Below are 15077 nucleotides of genomic sequence, written 5' to 3' on the forward strand. Positions count from 1 at the left end.
AACTCCATTGCAATCCAAATGCAGAACATGAAAATCTCCAGAATATTCTATTGAGACGAAGTTATTTTCAGTTAACTATATATAAGTAAACTTGAAATCAATACACAAGTATTTAAGTAAATATATTAAATTGAAAATTTTAATGTAAAAGTTGTTATAAATTCCATCTATATTCTTGAAATTGTATTTTTTCTCTATAGCAATTGGAAGTTTTTAAAATATGGTTTTGGTTTTCCATAACTTATGTGATTTTGAAAAATATTTGAGTTCTACAAGATTTTGGCCCAATAAAAATTTGGTATGTTTTCCTCAAGTTCTATATGTAATTTAAATTCATTAATAGTGGAGTAATCCGTTTTTGGAAATTTTTCACAGAATTGTTATAAACAGATTTTGGATATACATACTTATAAAAATAATGAAAAAATTTTAAATAAATAAAATCTCAGAATTGAATTTTAACACATAGCAATATGAAAATTGTTGTAGCAATAAGATTATTTATTATTTTTATTTAGAAGTACAGATCTAAAATTTTTATATTTTTCATATCATTTCTGTAATTCTATCAATATATCAACTAAAATATACATACATACTTATGTACCTTTTCACTGACTTGATAAAAAATTTCAAAAAATTACAAATTACAGGAGTTAATAGTATACATAAAATATTTTCTACATTTAAACATCATGCCTAATACATAATATACCTATTTGTATATCAGCATTAAACTTATGTGTACCTATTGTTTTCTAAGTATTTATATACACATGTAAGGTACTATATTAACTATAGATATCAACAGGTTGTTTTCCACCTGTTGATATAAAAGTTATGCAAACTTTTTTTTATACATACATATTTGCATTTTATATTATTTTTTATCGGTAAGCTTATTGTTTTGCTCATTTTAGACGTTATAGATCTACATTATATAGGTATTTACAGTTTTATTATAATAAATATATAATATGTATATAAATTAATTTTTCTTGTTTTACTAAAATACTTATATTGTATTATTATTTTTTTATTGATAAATTTTCTTTACCTACCTCAAAAAATTTAATATACATACATAAACATATAAGTATAACACGTTAAAATACTGATACAGCTAAATAACTATGTAGATATAAAGATACTTACAAACTTATAAGTAAATAAATAAATCGTCATAATGGGAAAAATGTCTATGAATTCAATTTTTTTATATACTTCCATACTTATTGAATGTAAATAAATAATACAAGGTTAAATGAAATTAAATATAACAAATTAAATGTAAGTATGTATGTATAAATTATGTATGTCGGTACATAATAATTATGTATGCTGTGCTATACCTATGTTATTTTAAAAAACTTACGATCAAAATTTATATTAAATATAAAATAATCAAGAAAAAAAAATTAATGTAAGGAATTAAAATTTTTGATGTAATATAAATAACACTACCTAAAATTGTCAAAGGTCTCAAATAATATAACAATTACATACATTCATGGGTATGTACGTAATGGGTATATAATGTATATTTGTCTTATAAGTTATATAAGGAAATTTCGATTAAACATACTTATTTTTATTTTGTTATAAAATGTTTAATATTTAATGTTCAATATTAAATAGACAAATATTTTAAGTAGGTAGGTAGGTACGTAACTCAATTATAATTTGATTCTTGAAATCAAGATTAATAACACTTTTCCAAAAAATTTCTAATAAAATAAAAGCTTTTGTATGTACATATATACACAGTTACCTAGGCAGATAGATAGGTAGGTACCCCCATACAGATAATAGGAAAACATAATTTTTAACTGCGTGTTACTTTTTTCGTTCTTTTAAAATTATTAAAGGAGAATTAAGAAGGCTCTGCTGTACATTAGACATAATTTATGATTAAATACGTCTGCAAAAATTTGTGTATTTGCTTACAATATGGTAGAAATTGAAAAAAAAACAGGTAATTTTAATAGAATTATCGACGTTATCATTTTTTTAAGTGATTTTTATTATGTACTAAAATTTGTAGTTATTTAAATTGCATGTTTGTATTGCATGTAGTTACTATATTAAGCTATATATATATATATATATATATATATAATAAAAAATGTATGTAGGCTATAAATACCTGTTCCACGAGTAATACTACTTGTACTACTTGATCCTCCACCTTTAGATGATATCAACACCTTTCTGTCTGAATTCGAGCATTTAAGAAGCATTTTAAAATTTGTTTTTTTTTTTTGTCTTTTAAATTATGCACTTCATAAATTTTTATTTTATTTTATTTCATCAATTAAGTATATTAAAATGATTTGTTTTTTGTCACTTTTTTATTTTTTTTTTTAAATATTTTAGATTTTGGTATTTTTTTTTTTTACATGTATTGTTGTATATTTATGAAATTATGTATGTTTGTATATATTTTGTTTTATATTCAACAGATATTTTATCCGTTTTCATAATATAAAAAGAAAACTTCTTATTAAACACAAAATCAAATTCATTATACGAGAAAAAAAAACTGTTTCGATTTTAATTACAAAATTCTATTTTTGGCCTAGCTTTTGCTTTTTGCAGTATTATTATACCAAAAAAATTTCTAAAATTAACTTTTTCTCTAAAATGTAGATAGGTGTGTATGTTGAGGTATGTATTATCTTTTTTTCTCTTTTTTTTTGTTCTTCTTTTTGTTCCTTTAATAATTAGAATTCAACACGTTTATATTTTGACAAAATTACAAAAAAAAAAATGGTTATTAAATCAATTAAAAATAGTTTACTTTAATAATTTTTAATATTTGTTTGTAGTTATTTTTTTTTTCTTGTCAACATATGGACATAAATAAATAAAATTACTTCACTTCTGTATTTGAAAAATATTGAACAAAATTTCAATTTCGTCTGCTTTCGTGGATAACTAAAAATATTCGTTTTCGGTTCGGTTTATTTTTACCGGTGAATGACAAGTAAAGTAAGTGATAGTTTGATGAAAAATGACATTTAAGAAATTATCTATCGGGAAAATAAATTTTGTTAAATTAAAAAATACTTGCTCTACCGGGAATTTTTGGAAATAAACTTTTTGTATTAAAGGTCATATTTCACAAAATATCTTCACACAATGTGAAAATGGCGTTTAATTAAAAAACAATTACTTAATGTTAAAAATTAAAGTTTTTAGGTTAAAATAACATTGAATTAAATTTACCAAGAAATTAAATTTATTAAATTATCGATTAAATACTAAACCTAATCTTTTTAGTTTTTTGATTCGGAAATTCAGATACAATATTTTTTGTGATCTGAAAGAGCTGATTTTATAAACGAATACGGTAGGTAAGTTATTCTCTCATTTAATGATTTTTCAAATTTGAATTATAAAGTTTGCAGTAACACATTTTAAAATTTATATAATATATTTTAATAAACAGCCTTATCTGAAAGAACCACTCTGAGGCTAGTATCAGTCTGAGTAGTGCGCTAGGCAATGCGATATTTTTATAAAAGAGAAAACTGTTTAATAACCTTAAAATAGCACTAAAATGATTAACTGTGCAGCAAAAACTTTATACAATTTGCTTATTCATTGTCATAAGTCTTGTTTTGACTTTTTTTGCTGTTGACATTTGTGGAGTATGATCGCTTTCATTTTTAATACTAATAAATAGGCAATTGCGTTATTCATTTATATGACGGATCGAGTACCTGACTTGAAATTATAGTCTGCGTATTACAGATTACAATAATATTATTTGAAATCGATTTGAGTTTTATATTAGATGATAAGTGTAAGGCGTTATATATATTGATTTGTCATTTTCAATCTTTCAATCCACGTATATAAACAAGAACAGAATACGTATAGAAACAGAACAAGATCGATTTTCCGCGGCGAAATGTCAAGATTCATATAGAACACACATATTTAAACGGAACGGTCTAGAATCAAGTGATATTATCGCCGCGAATTTCATCGCCGCTGTCGGTTTTTTTTGACATTGACTTTTCCTTGTATGTGTGGCATTATATGCAACATATTATTCAATTGATTTTGTCAAAATCGTCCGCCGTTGCCGCTCGCCGCATTGGTTGCTTTTCACGCTAATAATTTTATCAGAGGGACTTGACTTGAAAATTTCAAATCAATTCAAGCTCGAAATTCGCTTAAAGTCGGCCTCAAGACGCATATAAACGCACTAATAGTCTAAAGCATGCAAGACCTCAGTCGATGATTAATCGAGTACATCGATATCATTAATCGAGAATTCACCATACGATTCATCCTACTTTTCGAAAAATATATTATTTGTGTGTCGGCAAGAGGAAACGATATTAATCGTCAGTATATCAATCATTGATATAAGAATCATCGTGCAGACGCAGCTATTTACAAACAATTGACTATATGGACGTGTTTAAATATTTTCTTAAATGAAGAGCTGAATTTTTTTAAAACAAAAATTTGAAGTTAAGTGTCAAATGCGAAAAAAGAAAAACAAATTTTGGTACTGAAAAATAAATATTATTTATGAAATGCAGAAAATTAGTTGGCGAAAATGGTGCATTTCTTGCGGGAAGCAAAATGATTCAGACTTAAATATTGACTTATGCTCAAAAGATGTTGGAACAGGAGGTTCATCTGTTCTTAAATATTTGCAACTAGTGGTACGTACAAACATACTTTAAATTTCATAAAAGCACCACCCATTTTAAATTAAACTTTTAGATGCATGATGAAACAAAATTCTATTCTGGTAAAATATGTTTAACATGTTACAGTACAATTAGTTTTATAGTGCAGTTTAATAACCATGTTACAAAAGTGCAAAAAATGTTTCTGGAGTTTGAAAAATATAGTTGTGACCAAAATATTTGTCTTGAATCTTTGCAAAAAAAAATTGGGCTAATTTCTCAATCGGGTATACAATTAGATTTTCTCGAAAAAAACGATGGCATTTTTCCCCCGAAATTTTTGGTAAAACAATATGATACCGATGAAGTTTCCGAAGAAAATAAACGGTCAAATGAAGAAGAGGAGGACATCAAACCTATTATAGAAAATGAAACTGCCAAAACAGAGGGTTCTACATACCAAGTTTCCCCAAATGAGGTGTTTGTAATTGAAAACAATTCGTTTGTAGACGATACTGATACAGCAACAACTGCCGAAAATGAAGTGTGCGATGTTTTGAGTAATGGCGACGAAAATTCTTTTAACCACGATTTATCTGAAACCGAAAAAAAATTTATATGTCCAAAGTGCAGCAAGGAATTTAAACTTAAAAGATATCTAGATAATCATTTCCGCAGGGTTCATAAACAAAATAAATCTTTCAGATGCAATTCATGTACTAAAACTTTTGAAAGCAGAGAGTGCTTGAGAGAACATTCAAAATTACATAAAGAAGAAAGAAAATATAAATGTCCAGACTGCGATAAAGCTTTTAAGCACAAGCAGGATTTGAATGTACTTATGCGTTACACGATTTTTTTTTTTAGTTTAAAACAATTTGGTATTTAAACGAATTTTTATTTTAAGGTACATTCTGCCACACATGACGGTATCGGCTGTATTTGTCAAATCTGTGGAGTTAAATGTAAAACTAAAAACGTTTTGCGGAGCCATATGGTTGTACATTCTGATACAAAAAAGTACAAGTGCAAATTTTGCTCTAAAGAATTTAAAAGATCGAAGGAATTCAAGTATCATTTGATTTTACATACTGGATTAAAACCCTATCAGTGCCCTTTTTGTGATCTAAAGTTCCCAAATCGACCAAATTGTCGAAAGCATGAAAAAAAAGCTCACCCTAAAGAATTAGCTGAACAAGAATCAAAAGGTCAACCAAAATTTTTTAAGTCAATTCCAAGCATAACGGAATTGAATGAACTAGTACTAAAAAAAGAATGCTGAACGTATGATGTATATGCTTATAGAAGAAATCAATTTTTAGATGTGATAAAAATTATAAAATTTGCAACTTCGTTGGTGTTTAATGTACATTAGTAGATTTAATGTGTCTACCTTCCTACTAACACTTCGTTTTTTAAAGAACCAAAGAAAAAATTGGCGAACAGCATTAGTAGGGCTATTCCAAATTGTTTCGAGATTAAATTTACTAACTACGAATATTTCTACGAACAAAATGCTTGGGACTGAATTCGTTGATCCTTACTTCCATTGCTAAAGAAAGTTAAAATGAAAACAAAAAAGTGTTTTTTTTGGTTTTACTTGATTTTTATTACTTATACATACCAAGATAGTTTTGTATTTTATTGAGTTTTTATATAATCAATGAAAACTATTCCCTTATTTTGTTTTTTGTATGCTAACATTTCGGATTTTTATCTTTTATCACGGCAATAATTAACAAAAATAAATCCTCTTTATAAGTTTGACCGCGAAATTTTAAAGGTGATTTAAAATATTAGATCCAAAATTATAAGATAGCTCAGATAAACAAAATAACAAAATATAAATAAGTATGTGGTTTTTTTTTTCTTTATAAAGTAGGCAATTCATTTTTTTATTTTTTTTTTTATTAAAATGTGCTAGGCAGGTTTCATATATATTGTATGTATGTATATGTAAATTAAAAAAATAGAAAAAGGTTTTTGGAAGACAGATCAATGAACAAACTTAACAAAAATTAATATGTTTTTAGATTAATAAGATATCTTTTAGCAAGCTGTTAAATTTTGCAGAGGTCGCCATACAAGCCATAATTAGCGGGATTTTGAGAAAATTGAGTTCAATAAAGACTACTAGTATTAGTATCATTCGTAACTTCTAGTATTTCATTCGAAAAATTTCTTGAAATAAGTTTGTAACAGCAAATTTTTCAAAAAAGTACATTAAGTAATATTTTGGAATAAACACAATTTTTTGCCGCATTTAAAACAACTTACTTGAAAATGCTTCAGTTTCGGAAATCGGTCTCTTTAAACACACTTTATTGTTTTGTATTTAACAGATATGTAGTATGGAAAAAATGTTTTTTAGAAATATTTAATATAATTTAATAACAAACAAATATTTACATTTTATTTTCTTTTTCAGTTCCTAAATCATCAAATTTTACCCCATCATGGCGTTTATGAATAAATGTGTATAAATTGAATAAAGTAACGAACGGTTCTAAAATAACTCAGTTATCTGAAAATAAAAGCTTTGATAATTGTTTTCAAATTATTCAAAAATTAACTTAGTTAAAATATGAAAAACTTAAAAGCCAAAAATAACTCAGATTAGTGGTAGCTGCATTTGCATCGTTGTTTATCGATATTTTTTCTATTTCGTGACATATTTATAAACTAAACATGTGAAGTTTTATAAAACTTCTTTAAAAAATTTTTGTTATCATTACTAAATACATATATAATATATATGTATCTCATATTATCATCAATATATCATCATCATATATATATCATCAATACCTCATATTATGAGATATTTGATATACTTATATATATATATATATATACTTGTAGGTAATAATGTAAAAGTAGGTATATATATATATATGTATATGAATAACTGTAAAGAAAAATCCTCCAAAAGTTTTTTTTTGGAATTAGTACTTCCCGATTTCCGAAAATATTTCTCAATTAAATTTTTTTACAGTTTTTCAATACCTTTCCGACGCATACTATATGGCTATAATTTTTTTCAGGCCTTAAAGTCAAATGATTCTTTGAGGCACTTAAAGCCAATAAGAATATTTCCGGAATACCTAATTTATGACGTTTTTACTGGTAGATACGCCCTACGGAAGTACGTATAATTTTACAAAAAATACATAAATACAATCATTTACTAAAAAATGAAAAGACTCGAAGTCAGAGATGAGCTGGCAGGGGCTCGCTCGAGCCCACATGCATAATTTTGGAAAATTTGTGAGCCCCCCCGAAAAAGTTTATAAAATTTCCGAGCTCCCAGGCAAAATTTTAGGAAATCTATTTTTTTCATTAAACACTTTTTGTTATACAAAAAAATATTGGAATTTCGTTTAAGTTTAATGATAAAAGTTGGGAAATATTCTAATCTCTCAAAAAAATATAGTTTTATAGTTTAAATAGTTGCGATATTCTTTTATTTTTAAAACATGAAGCATGTTAATTAATTTTAAATTAATATTCATGTTTTTTTTTTTGTCATGTAATATCAATGAATTGTTATTGTTTTATTTAAAAAAATTAATTAAAAAAAATCCAAAGAGCAATCATACATATTACAGTTTTTCAACCTTCATATCTATTTTTTACTTATGGTAGGAGCGAGCTCCGGTCAAAACTTTTATAGTTCACTACTGCTCGAAGCTTAAAAAGTAACTGACTTATCGTCATTAATGTCAAAGGAAATATTAACATTAATTAAACTTATCAAAAAAATTTATAAAATTTTTAAAAAATTCTACTGTATGCGAATAAACACATTCATATTAAAAATTTTTAAGTTTCAATATATTGAATATGTATTTTAAAATTTAAATCACTTTGATTATAATGATATTGAAAATTTCCACGTTTTATAATTTATTTTATTTTAAAATACAAATTCATTTAATGATCTAAAAAATAAGACTGTTATTGCATCTTGTACTGCATACGAAACATTACTTAATGTTTCAATGAAGAGTTACTAATGTTGAATAACAATAAAGGTGAATAAAAAAATAAAAATTGCTCAGCTTAGAGGGTTTTCTAATATTCAGTTCTCTTCTAACATATTTCTAATAGAAATTTTCTATATACATATGTATGTGCAAAGCATGTTCCATAAGTCAAAATTACAACACTTAAAATTTAGCATGTTCGATAAATTTTAGTCGCAAAAGAAGCACGTTCGAAAATTGTAACATGTTCTAAAAATTCTAAACAATTTTTAAAGATTTTGCACCATTTGCAAAAATATTTTAAGTTCGAAAAAAATCAGACGGAAAAATTGTAAGGAACAAAAACTCCGAAAAATTAACTTGTTAGTTCTTGCAGGCCTGTAATGATACAAAAAAAAAATATTTTTAAAATTTAAAGTGCATATCTGCAAAAATATCGAAAATCTCCTGTCACTGAGTCACTGTCAAAAATCACCACTGTCAAAAGAAACTAATTTTAGCACTTTTAAATTAAAGTAATAAAAACTGCAGGTAATCTACTTTTCATTTAATTAAATAATAGTTTTAATCAGAAAAGCGAAAATTCCCCGAGATTTATTTAACAATTAGGCCAATTGAATACCTTAGCATGGAATATGCGCTTTCTTAAAAACTTTTAATTAATTGTTAACTCCAAAACTGAGTTTCTTTTAACTTTACTTGGCATAATGAAAACAGTTCACAATAGAATTTGCTTTCTTAAAAACGTTAATAAAATATTTAGAATTATTACATTAATTAATTTTTTACTTTTCAAAATAATATAGAATAAAAAATCTAATTTAGCATCTGTGTGTATTAATGGTAATGATTAAAGCTGCTATATACACTATTTAGCTAAAACAACTTCCGTCAGATTCAGATTAAATAAAAAATGTTGTCGTGTATATAAACAAAAACTAAGAATTTTGTATATTTTTGATCGTTACTCAAAACTTTAAAAAATTATTGTTAAATCTGATATTAAATTTTGTGAGGTTTGTGGGATCTGAGCGCCATGAAATAATTTCAGTCCGGTAAACAGTCGTTAAAAATAAAAATTAAAAAAAAACGAATTCACATGTAGCATTCATTCTTAAGTATATGAAAAAATTGAAAAATTAAACATATGGAAAAATTTATATTAAATAAAAATATAGAATGCAAATTGGAAGCCTGTCACTTGCAAGGAATCTGAAAATGGGAACCCAGGTGTTTTTCAAATTCGGGTGTAAAAAAAAAAATGCTTTTTGTACGGCCAATCTAAGTTAACTTGGTCTATTGTTTTAAATATATGAGATCTGTCAAATAAGAAAATATTGTTTATATACAATACTTATTTAAATACTATATTTTTGTTATCCTATTTTTTATTATTTTAAAAATGCCTCAAAAGGTGAGCCCTAAGTGTGCGCAATGTGAAAAAGTTGAATCTCCTATGTGGAAATCTTCTGATGCTGGAATTATTTGTTATGATTGTTTCGAGCAAAATATAAATACTGAACAAATAAAGTCGGAAGTCGTCGAGGAACTGGAGGTTCAGAAAGAAGAAAATGAAAATGGAGAAAAAATTAGTTCTAAGCCTAGAAAAAGTGCAAGAATGACAAGATTTAAAGCTAAGACGGCAGCGGCAACAAAAGTAAATAATAAAGGAAGAGGCAGAAGACATATTTTCAAAAAACGTAGAGTGTTATTTGTTTTACTTTTGAAGTCATTGATTATATTTTAATTTGTTATCATAGGGGTATTTAAATCTCCAATGGTGCCAGCTTCTACAAAAACGGTTGAAAGTGTATTTTATAAGGGATCTTACATGCAAGTTGGTGATATCGTTTCAGTTATGGATGCGAAAGATAATGTATATTACGCACAAATTCGGGGTCTTCTTGTTGACACTTACTGCGAAAAGGCGGCTTTTCTAACTTGGTTGATTCCAACACAATATTCACCATCTCCTAATGAAAGATTCGATCCAAGCACTTATTTGATAGGTAATGAAACTCTTCTAGTGATAAATTTTGAAAACATAATTATGTACATACACCTTTTTTTTTATAATAGGACCAGAAGAAGATTGTCCTAGGAAATTATCTTGCTTGGAGTTTATAATGCACGCCCCAAGCAATTATTACCACGACAGAACGACGCCATTCCCTCCCCCAGATTCAATGGATTTTGACTCAAGACCTACAGGATTTATATGGACTAGTCTGACAGAACAAGCTGTTAAAGCAAAGTAATAATAATTTAAGTACGGAAAATATGAATGTACAGTATAGCTTAAGTGAAAAGTTGTTCCAATATTGAGAAGTAGAAAGAAATTAAAGTGACCATAAATAAAAAAATGACTCTTTATTTTCAATTTACTATTAATAAAAATCATCTTCGGGATCTTTTGTTACATTTTGCTGATTTTTGATCTGATCTTGATTAGAATACATTTCCGCTACTTGGTTTGCCGAAGTTGCATCTTCAGGGGACTTGTCTTCACGAATTCTAATAAAACGCGGAAAACGTAATGAAATGCCCTTTTCTGCGTCTACTATACCAGCTGCTGCTTTGTGAACTGGACTTAATGATAAATCGGCACATTTAACTTCCCAAACTTGAACGGGTTCAAACCATTCATCTGGTTCATGAGAACTATCAAAACGAAAATAAAATTTTGGACCATTTGAAAGAACATGAGATTTAAAAAATTCCCCATGATTTTGTAAATCGTCGTCGCTAAATCCAGTTCCTATTTTACAAATGCTTTGGTATTCTTCATTTTCAGCATCGTAACATGCTAGAAGAAAGCCTCCATAAGTACCGGTACGTTTACCTTTTCCTCGATAACCACCTATTACAACTAAATCTAAGGAATCACCTACTCCTGATAAATAATCTTTCTTTAGTTTTAACCAATTTCGGGAACGCTTAGCAATTTCATATGTGGCTTCCTTTTCTAGTGTTTTAACCATCAGACCTTCGCAATTACCTTTTATTGATTCTTCTAAAAATGTTTGAACTTCATCAATATCGGAAGTATCTATTCCGTTAGCAAACTTGAATTGCCCACTAATTTCTATAAAATTTTCTTTCAATTTCGCGCGTCTATTTATAAAGGGATCTGTCACTAACGCACAACTATTTAGAAACAACAGATCAAACATATACACACAAACTTGAACTTTAATTTCTTTTTCATCGGCATCTTTTCGTTTCCTGGTACTTAAAACTTGGAAAGGTAAAATTTGCTGACGCTCAATATCCCAAGCAACAATTTCACTGTCTATGATATAAGATTTTACTCCTTCAAGTTTCATATCCTCAATTCTGGCAATAATGTCAGGGTATTTACTTGTGTTATTCTCTTGGTTTCTGCTATAAATGCTAATTTTTCCATTTTCATCTCGATGTATCTATTAATTAAAAATAATTTTTAAACTTTAAAAAATTAATTTTTGTCAAAATTGCCTGTGCACGTTCTCCATCATATTTCCATTCACAAGTAAATTTTAACCCTTCAAATCTTTGGAAAACTTCAAAGACTCCTTTTGTTGGGTGAGCTAACATAGGTTTCAGTGGCGTACCAGGTTCCATCGGACAGTTTTCTAATAATTTTTCAAATCCGTTCTGTAGAAGGCTTGGAACTATTTTGTTGTAATTCGGACACTGACTGAAAAGTTAAGAGAAAAATAATTATGGAAACAACGATTATTAAAAATTTTCTCACCAATAGGCTGTTTTTAAAATTAAAGCGTTTTCTTCACATACTGTTTTAAAGCTACTTTCCCCCATGTTTTTTGCAGCATTTAGGATTTCTGGTGGAAAACTTTCTTGATTAGGAGGCGTTTTACTACATGCAACAGCCAATGCTTGAAGTAATGACTGCTCTGCTAATCCAATTCTTAACTTTCCACCCAAAGATCGAATGAAATATCTAGCTTCAGAATGTCGGCAAGCAACAAACATTGATTGTATTTTATCAATTTTTTTGTTTGTTGAAGCGGTTCCAGTCATTTTTGCTATATCTTTCAATTTGCTGAATACTCCGCTAACAGTTAAAGGGGCTGGAATAAACATTAATCGCTGATTACTTCTTGATTGTTCTGCCACAATCCCTAGATCACCGATTGATTGGACATCTGATTTTATTTGTCCCAAACTTCTACCAGTCGTCTGGACAATAACTTTCATTAAGTTTGTTTCTGCTACCCCCAATTCTATGCCTGAAATAATTATAATCAAAATTTCATACATATGATTAACGTCACAGAACCTTCATAAGCAGGGGCAAGTTGATTTAAACTTAAATAAACACTCGGAAGCAAATCATCAGGACTGAGAATTATAACCGATCTAAAATAATTACTCAGAACATCAATCATTTTCAAGCGACTGCTAATTTCCTCAATCATTTGGAAAGTCCTCGCTAACGCTAAATACGGTACTCTACAAGATTGATTACAATATAATTTGAATACATTTAATTTTTTCCAATTATTTACTTTTCTCCTTTTTCCCAAAAAGCATCCTTGATGGGATGATACTGCGGTTTGGACGGATTGTAATCTGCTCCTTTTTGACCAGATCCGGCCGATTGCACTTTTAATTCTTTCTTTACAATTGAATTACTCTTTTCCTTCAATTCTTCGTCATGATTTTCGTTTGCAGAATTTTGATTAGATTTAGCATCAACTGAATTTCCATATTTTTTTGCTGAAGTTTTAGGCGAAGATTTTTTTTTTAATGCAGGACTTTTTTTTGTTATTGAATCTTCAACTTGTTTGCTTGCCTTTTCACTTTTTATTTCTTGCGAAGATATTCTTTTTTTATCATTCGAATGAACCAAACCGTTATTCTTTTCCACTGTTTCTATTGAATCTTTCGATTTTTTTTTGATATTATTGTCCAAACTATCCTCCTTCTTGATATTTGCAATTTGTTTTAGTGGCGAAATCATCTGCTTTTTCGATGAACGTTGGCTAAAAAAATTATTAAAGAAAAATTCATCAGTAATATATGTAGGTAAATACTTATAACTTAAAGCTGACAAAGCTATTACTTGCTATCAGAGTTTTCTTCATCACTGCTGGATAGCCTTCTTCTTTTAATTTTTTTGTTACCAACATTTTTAATGCTGCAAAATGAACATTGGATTAGAGGGCAATTATTGACTAATTCTATACAAGGTTTTTTTGATATTGTCGTTTGAATACAAGTTATTGTTTTAAAAATTTTCCATCTTATAATAGGCAACATCTGTAACAAAAATAAGAAATTTAATATTTAAAATGGAAAATACCTATCTTCATCTTCATCAGAGGTTGTCATTGGTTTTGAGTTTTCGGAAGAGATTTTGGCTTTTTGGAAGAATGACCTGTAACACCAAAATATTAAAATTGTATTGACAAAATAATATTTTACAACTTACAATATTGATTTTTGGTTTTGGGCCATGTTTGCGTAATACTTGGTGTGCTTTCACCTTTAATAAAATTCGGATTCTTTTATAAACAAATATTTCGAAATTTAAAATGCAACAAATGTTCTAATAAATTAAAAGATCGTAATAAAATCCCATAATTTAAATTAAAATTAAAGTTTTTTTTAATATAATCGAATCTTCATATAATTTGTAAATACGTATATGACATTTCTAAATTGGAGGGAAAATCAAAATTTTGACATTTATGTAAATCATAATTCATAATTATTGTGTTTCTCATCTAAACTACTTGTAATTTTTCTGTCAACCGCGGTTAACCCCATTTTGTGTTAATACATGTATATTATCATGATTAGGTATAAGAAAAAAGGAAAGAAAATTATGACATTCTCTTTTCCTTAATGTTTGAAATGCTAGTGTTTTAAAAACTTTTAAAATCTTACAGCTACCGAAACATATGTTTTTCTTGGTTATTTCTGAAGGTTTTATTTTTGAAAAAAATTTTCATCAACAATAATTTTTTTTTATTAAAGCTTTTCAATTAAAAATAAAATAAACAAAATGGATTTACAAATGCTTTTTTCCAAGTTTCACACTTGCAATCCAAAAGCAAAATTTTAAGTTTTTGGTATAGCCAAAAAATATCTGTTAATGTTTGACAAATACTTTGAAATTTGACGTTTATCACGCATTTATAAAGATTTTAAAAGTTTTTTTTAAGTTTTATCCTAGACAGATATCCCTTATGATAATATTAAGTCATAACTTCAAATACGTAGATTACGCACAAAAAACTGTGAAAATTTTTGTGTAAACCTTGATACTGCAGTATTATGCTATTCATTCATCATGCCTATAGTTTTTTGATCTCACTGAATTAATATCGTTGTTTGCTGCATGTTGATCATATCTAAATCCTAATAAAAATAATGAAAATATGTCAAAACTTATATTGCTTATTAGAATTGGCTACTGACAAGTCAACTT

The 15077-nt window shown here is 27.3% G+C and overlaps 4 protein-coding genes across 9 annotated transcripts in view; 2 read left to right on the forward strand and 2 right to left on the reverse strand.

Moving 5' to 3' along the window:
• The window catches only part of LOC129618780 (nuclear factor of activated T-cells 5-like), a 77460-nt gene extending 74544 nt beyond the window's left edge, over positions 1-2916 (reverse strand). For all 3 annotated transcript variants that reach the window (XM_055533772.1, XM_055533773.1, XM_055533771.1), the window contains exon 1: positions 2147-2916. In XM_055533772.1, the coding sequence (XP_055389747.1) occupies positions 2147-2240 (94 nt within the window). In that variant the 5' untranslated portion in view covers positions 2241-2916. The remainder of the gene's footprint in view (positions 1-2146) is intronic.
• Positions 2917-4398: 1482 nt separating this feature from the next.
• On the forward strand, positions 4399-6224 carry LOC129618784 (zinc finger protein 836-like). The gene is made up of 3 exons (XM_055533779.1): positions 4399-4685; positions 4747-5487; positions 5560-6224. Exons 1-3 carry the CDS (start codon positions 4554-4556, stop codon positions 5932-5934), a joined length of 1248 nt encoding a protein of 415 aa, XP_055389754.1. The 5' UTR covers positions 4399-4553; the 3' UTR covers positions 5935-6224.
• A 3167-nt stretch (positions 6225-9391) lies between these two features.
• On the forward strand, positions 9392-10983 carry LOC129618785 (GATA zinc finger domain-containing protein 1). The gene is made up of 3 exons (XM_055533780.1): positions 9392-10338; positions 10399-10647; positions 10718-10983. The coding sequence occupies exons 1-3, from the start codon at positions 10041-10043 to the stop codon at positions 10894-10896; spliced, it is 726 nt and encodes a 241-aa protein (XP_055389755.1). The 5' UTR covers positions 9392-10040; the 3' UTR covers positions 10897-10983.
• On the reverse strand, positions 10984-14321 carry LOC129618781 (DNA ligase 1). Of its 4 annotated transcripts, XM_055533776.1 has the most exons (8): positions 14076-14321; positions 13947-14021; positions 13707-13781; positions 13150-13626; positions 12921-13093; positions 12375-12870; positions 12116-12317; positions 10984-12060 (listed from the first exon to the last, which is right to left on the reverse strand). In XM_055533776.1, exons 1-8 carry the CDS (start codon positions 14099-14101, stop codon positions 11026-11028), a joined length of 2559 nt encoding a protein of 852 aa, XP_055389751.1. In that variant the 5' UTR covers positions 14102-14321; the 3' UTR covers positions 10984-11025. The 4 variants fall into 4 exon arrangements, with proteins under 4 accessions (XP_055389751.1, XP_055389750.1, XP_055389749.1 ...); XM_055533775.1 differs by lacking the exon at positions 13947-14021 and having other exon boundaries at positions 13707-13903; positions 14130-14321; XM_055533774.1 differs by having other exon boundaries at positions 13707-14021.
• Between the last annotated feature and the right edge of the window lie 756 nt (positions 14322-15077).

This window comes from Condylostylus longicornis, unplaced genomic scaffold, assembly GCF_029603195.1.
Source record: "Condylostylus longicornis isolate FDR11 unplaced genomic scaffold, ASM2960319v2 ptg000010l, whole genome shotgun sequence".
In the NCBI taxonomy this organism is placed as follows: domain Eukaryota; kingdom Metazoa; phylum Arthropoda; class Insecta; order Diptera; family Dolichopodidae; genus Condylostylus; species Condylostylus longicornis.

What these genes read in the sequence shown, in the direction of transcription:
- LOC129618784 (XM_055533779.1), top strand. Translation starts at nt 4,554, where the DNA reads ATGCAGAAAATTAGTTGGCGAAAATGGTGCATTTCTTGCGGGAAGCAA. An exon ending in TTAAATATTTGCAACTAGTG is followed by an intron (nt 4,686 to 4,746) that starts GTACGTACAAAC and finishes TTAAACTTTTAG; the next exon opens with ATGCATGATGAAACAAAATT. An exon ending in AGCACAAGCAGGATTTGAAT is followed by an intron (nt 5,488 to 5,559) that starts GTACTTATGCGT and finishes TTTTATTTTAAG; the next exon opens with GTACATTCTGCCACACATGA.
- LOC129618785 (XM_055533780.1), top strand. Translation starts at nt 10,041, where the DNA reads ATGCCTCAAAAGGTGAGCCCTAAGTGTGCGCAATGTGAAAAAGTTGAA. An exon ending in AAGACATATTTTCAAAAAAC is followed by an intron (nt 10,339 to 10,398) that starts GTAGAGTGTTAT and finishes TTGTTATCATAG; the next exon opens with GGGTATTTAAATCTCCAATG. An exon ending in TCCAAGCACTTATTTGATAG is followed by an intron (nt 10,648 to 10,717) that starts GTAATGAAACTC and finishes TTTTTATAATAG; the next exon opens with GACCAGAAGAAGATTGTCCT.
- LOC129618781 (XM_055533775.1), bottom strand. Translation starts at nt 13,903, where the DNA reads ATGTTGCCTATTATAAGATGGAAAATTTTTAAAACAATAACTTGTATT. An exon ending in ATTTTAAAAACAGCCTATTG is followed by an intron (nt 12,318 to 12,374) that starts GTGAGAAAATTT and finishes TTAACTTTTCAG; the next exon opens with TCAGTGTCCGAATTACAACA. An exon ending in ATGATGGAGAACGTGCACAG is followed by an intron (nt 12,061 to 12,115) that starts GCAATTTTGACA and finishes TTTAATTAATAG; the next exon opens with ATACATCGAGATGAAAATGG.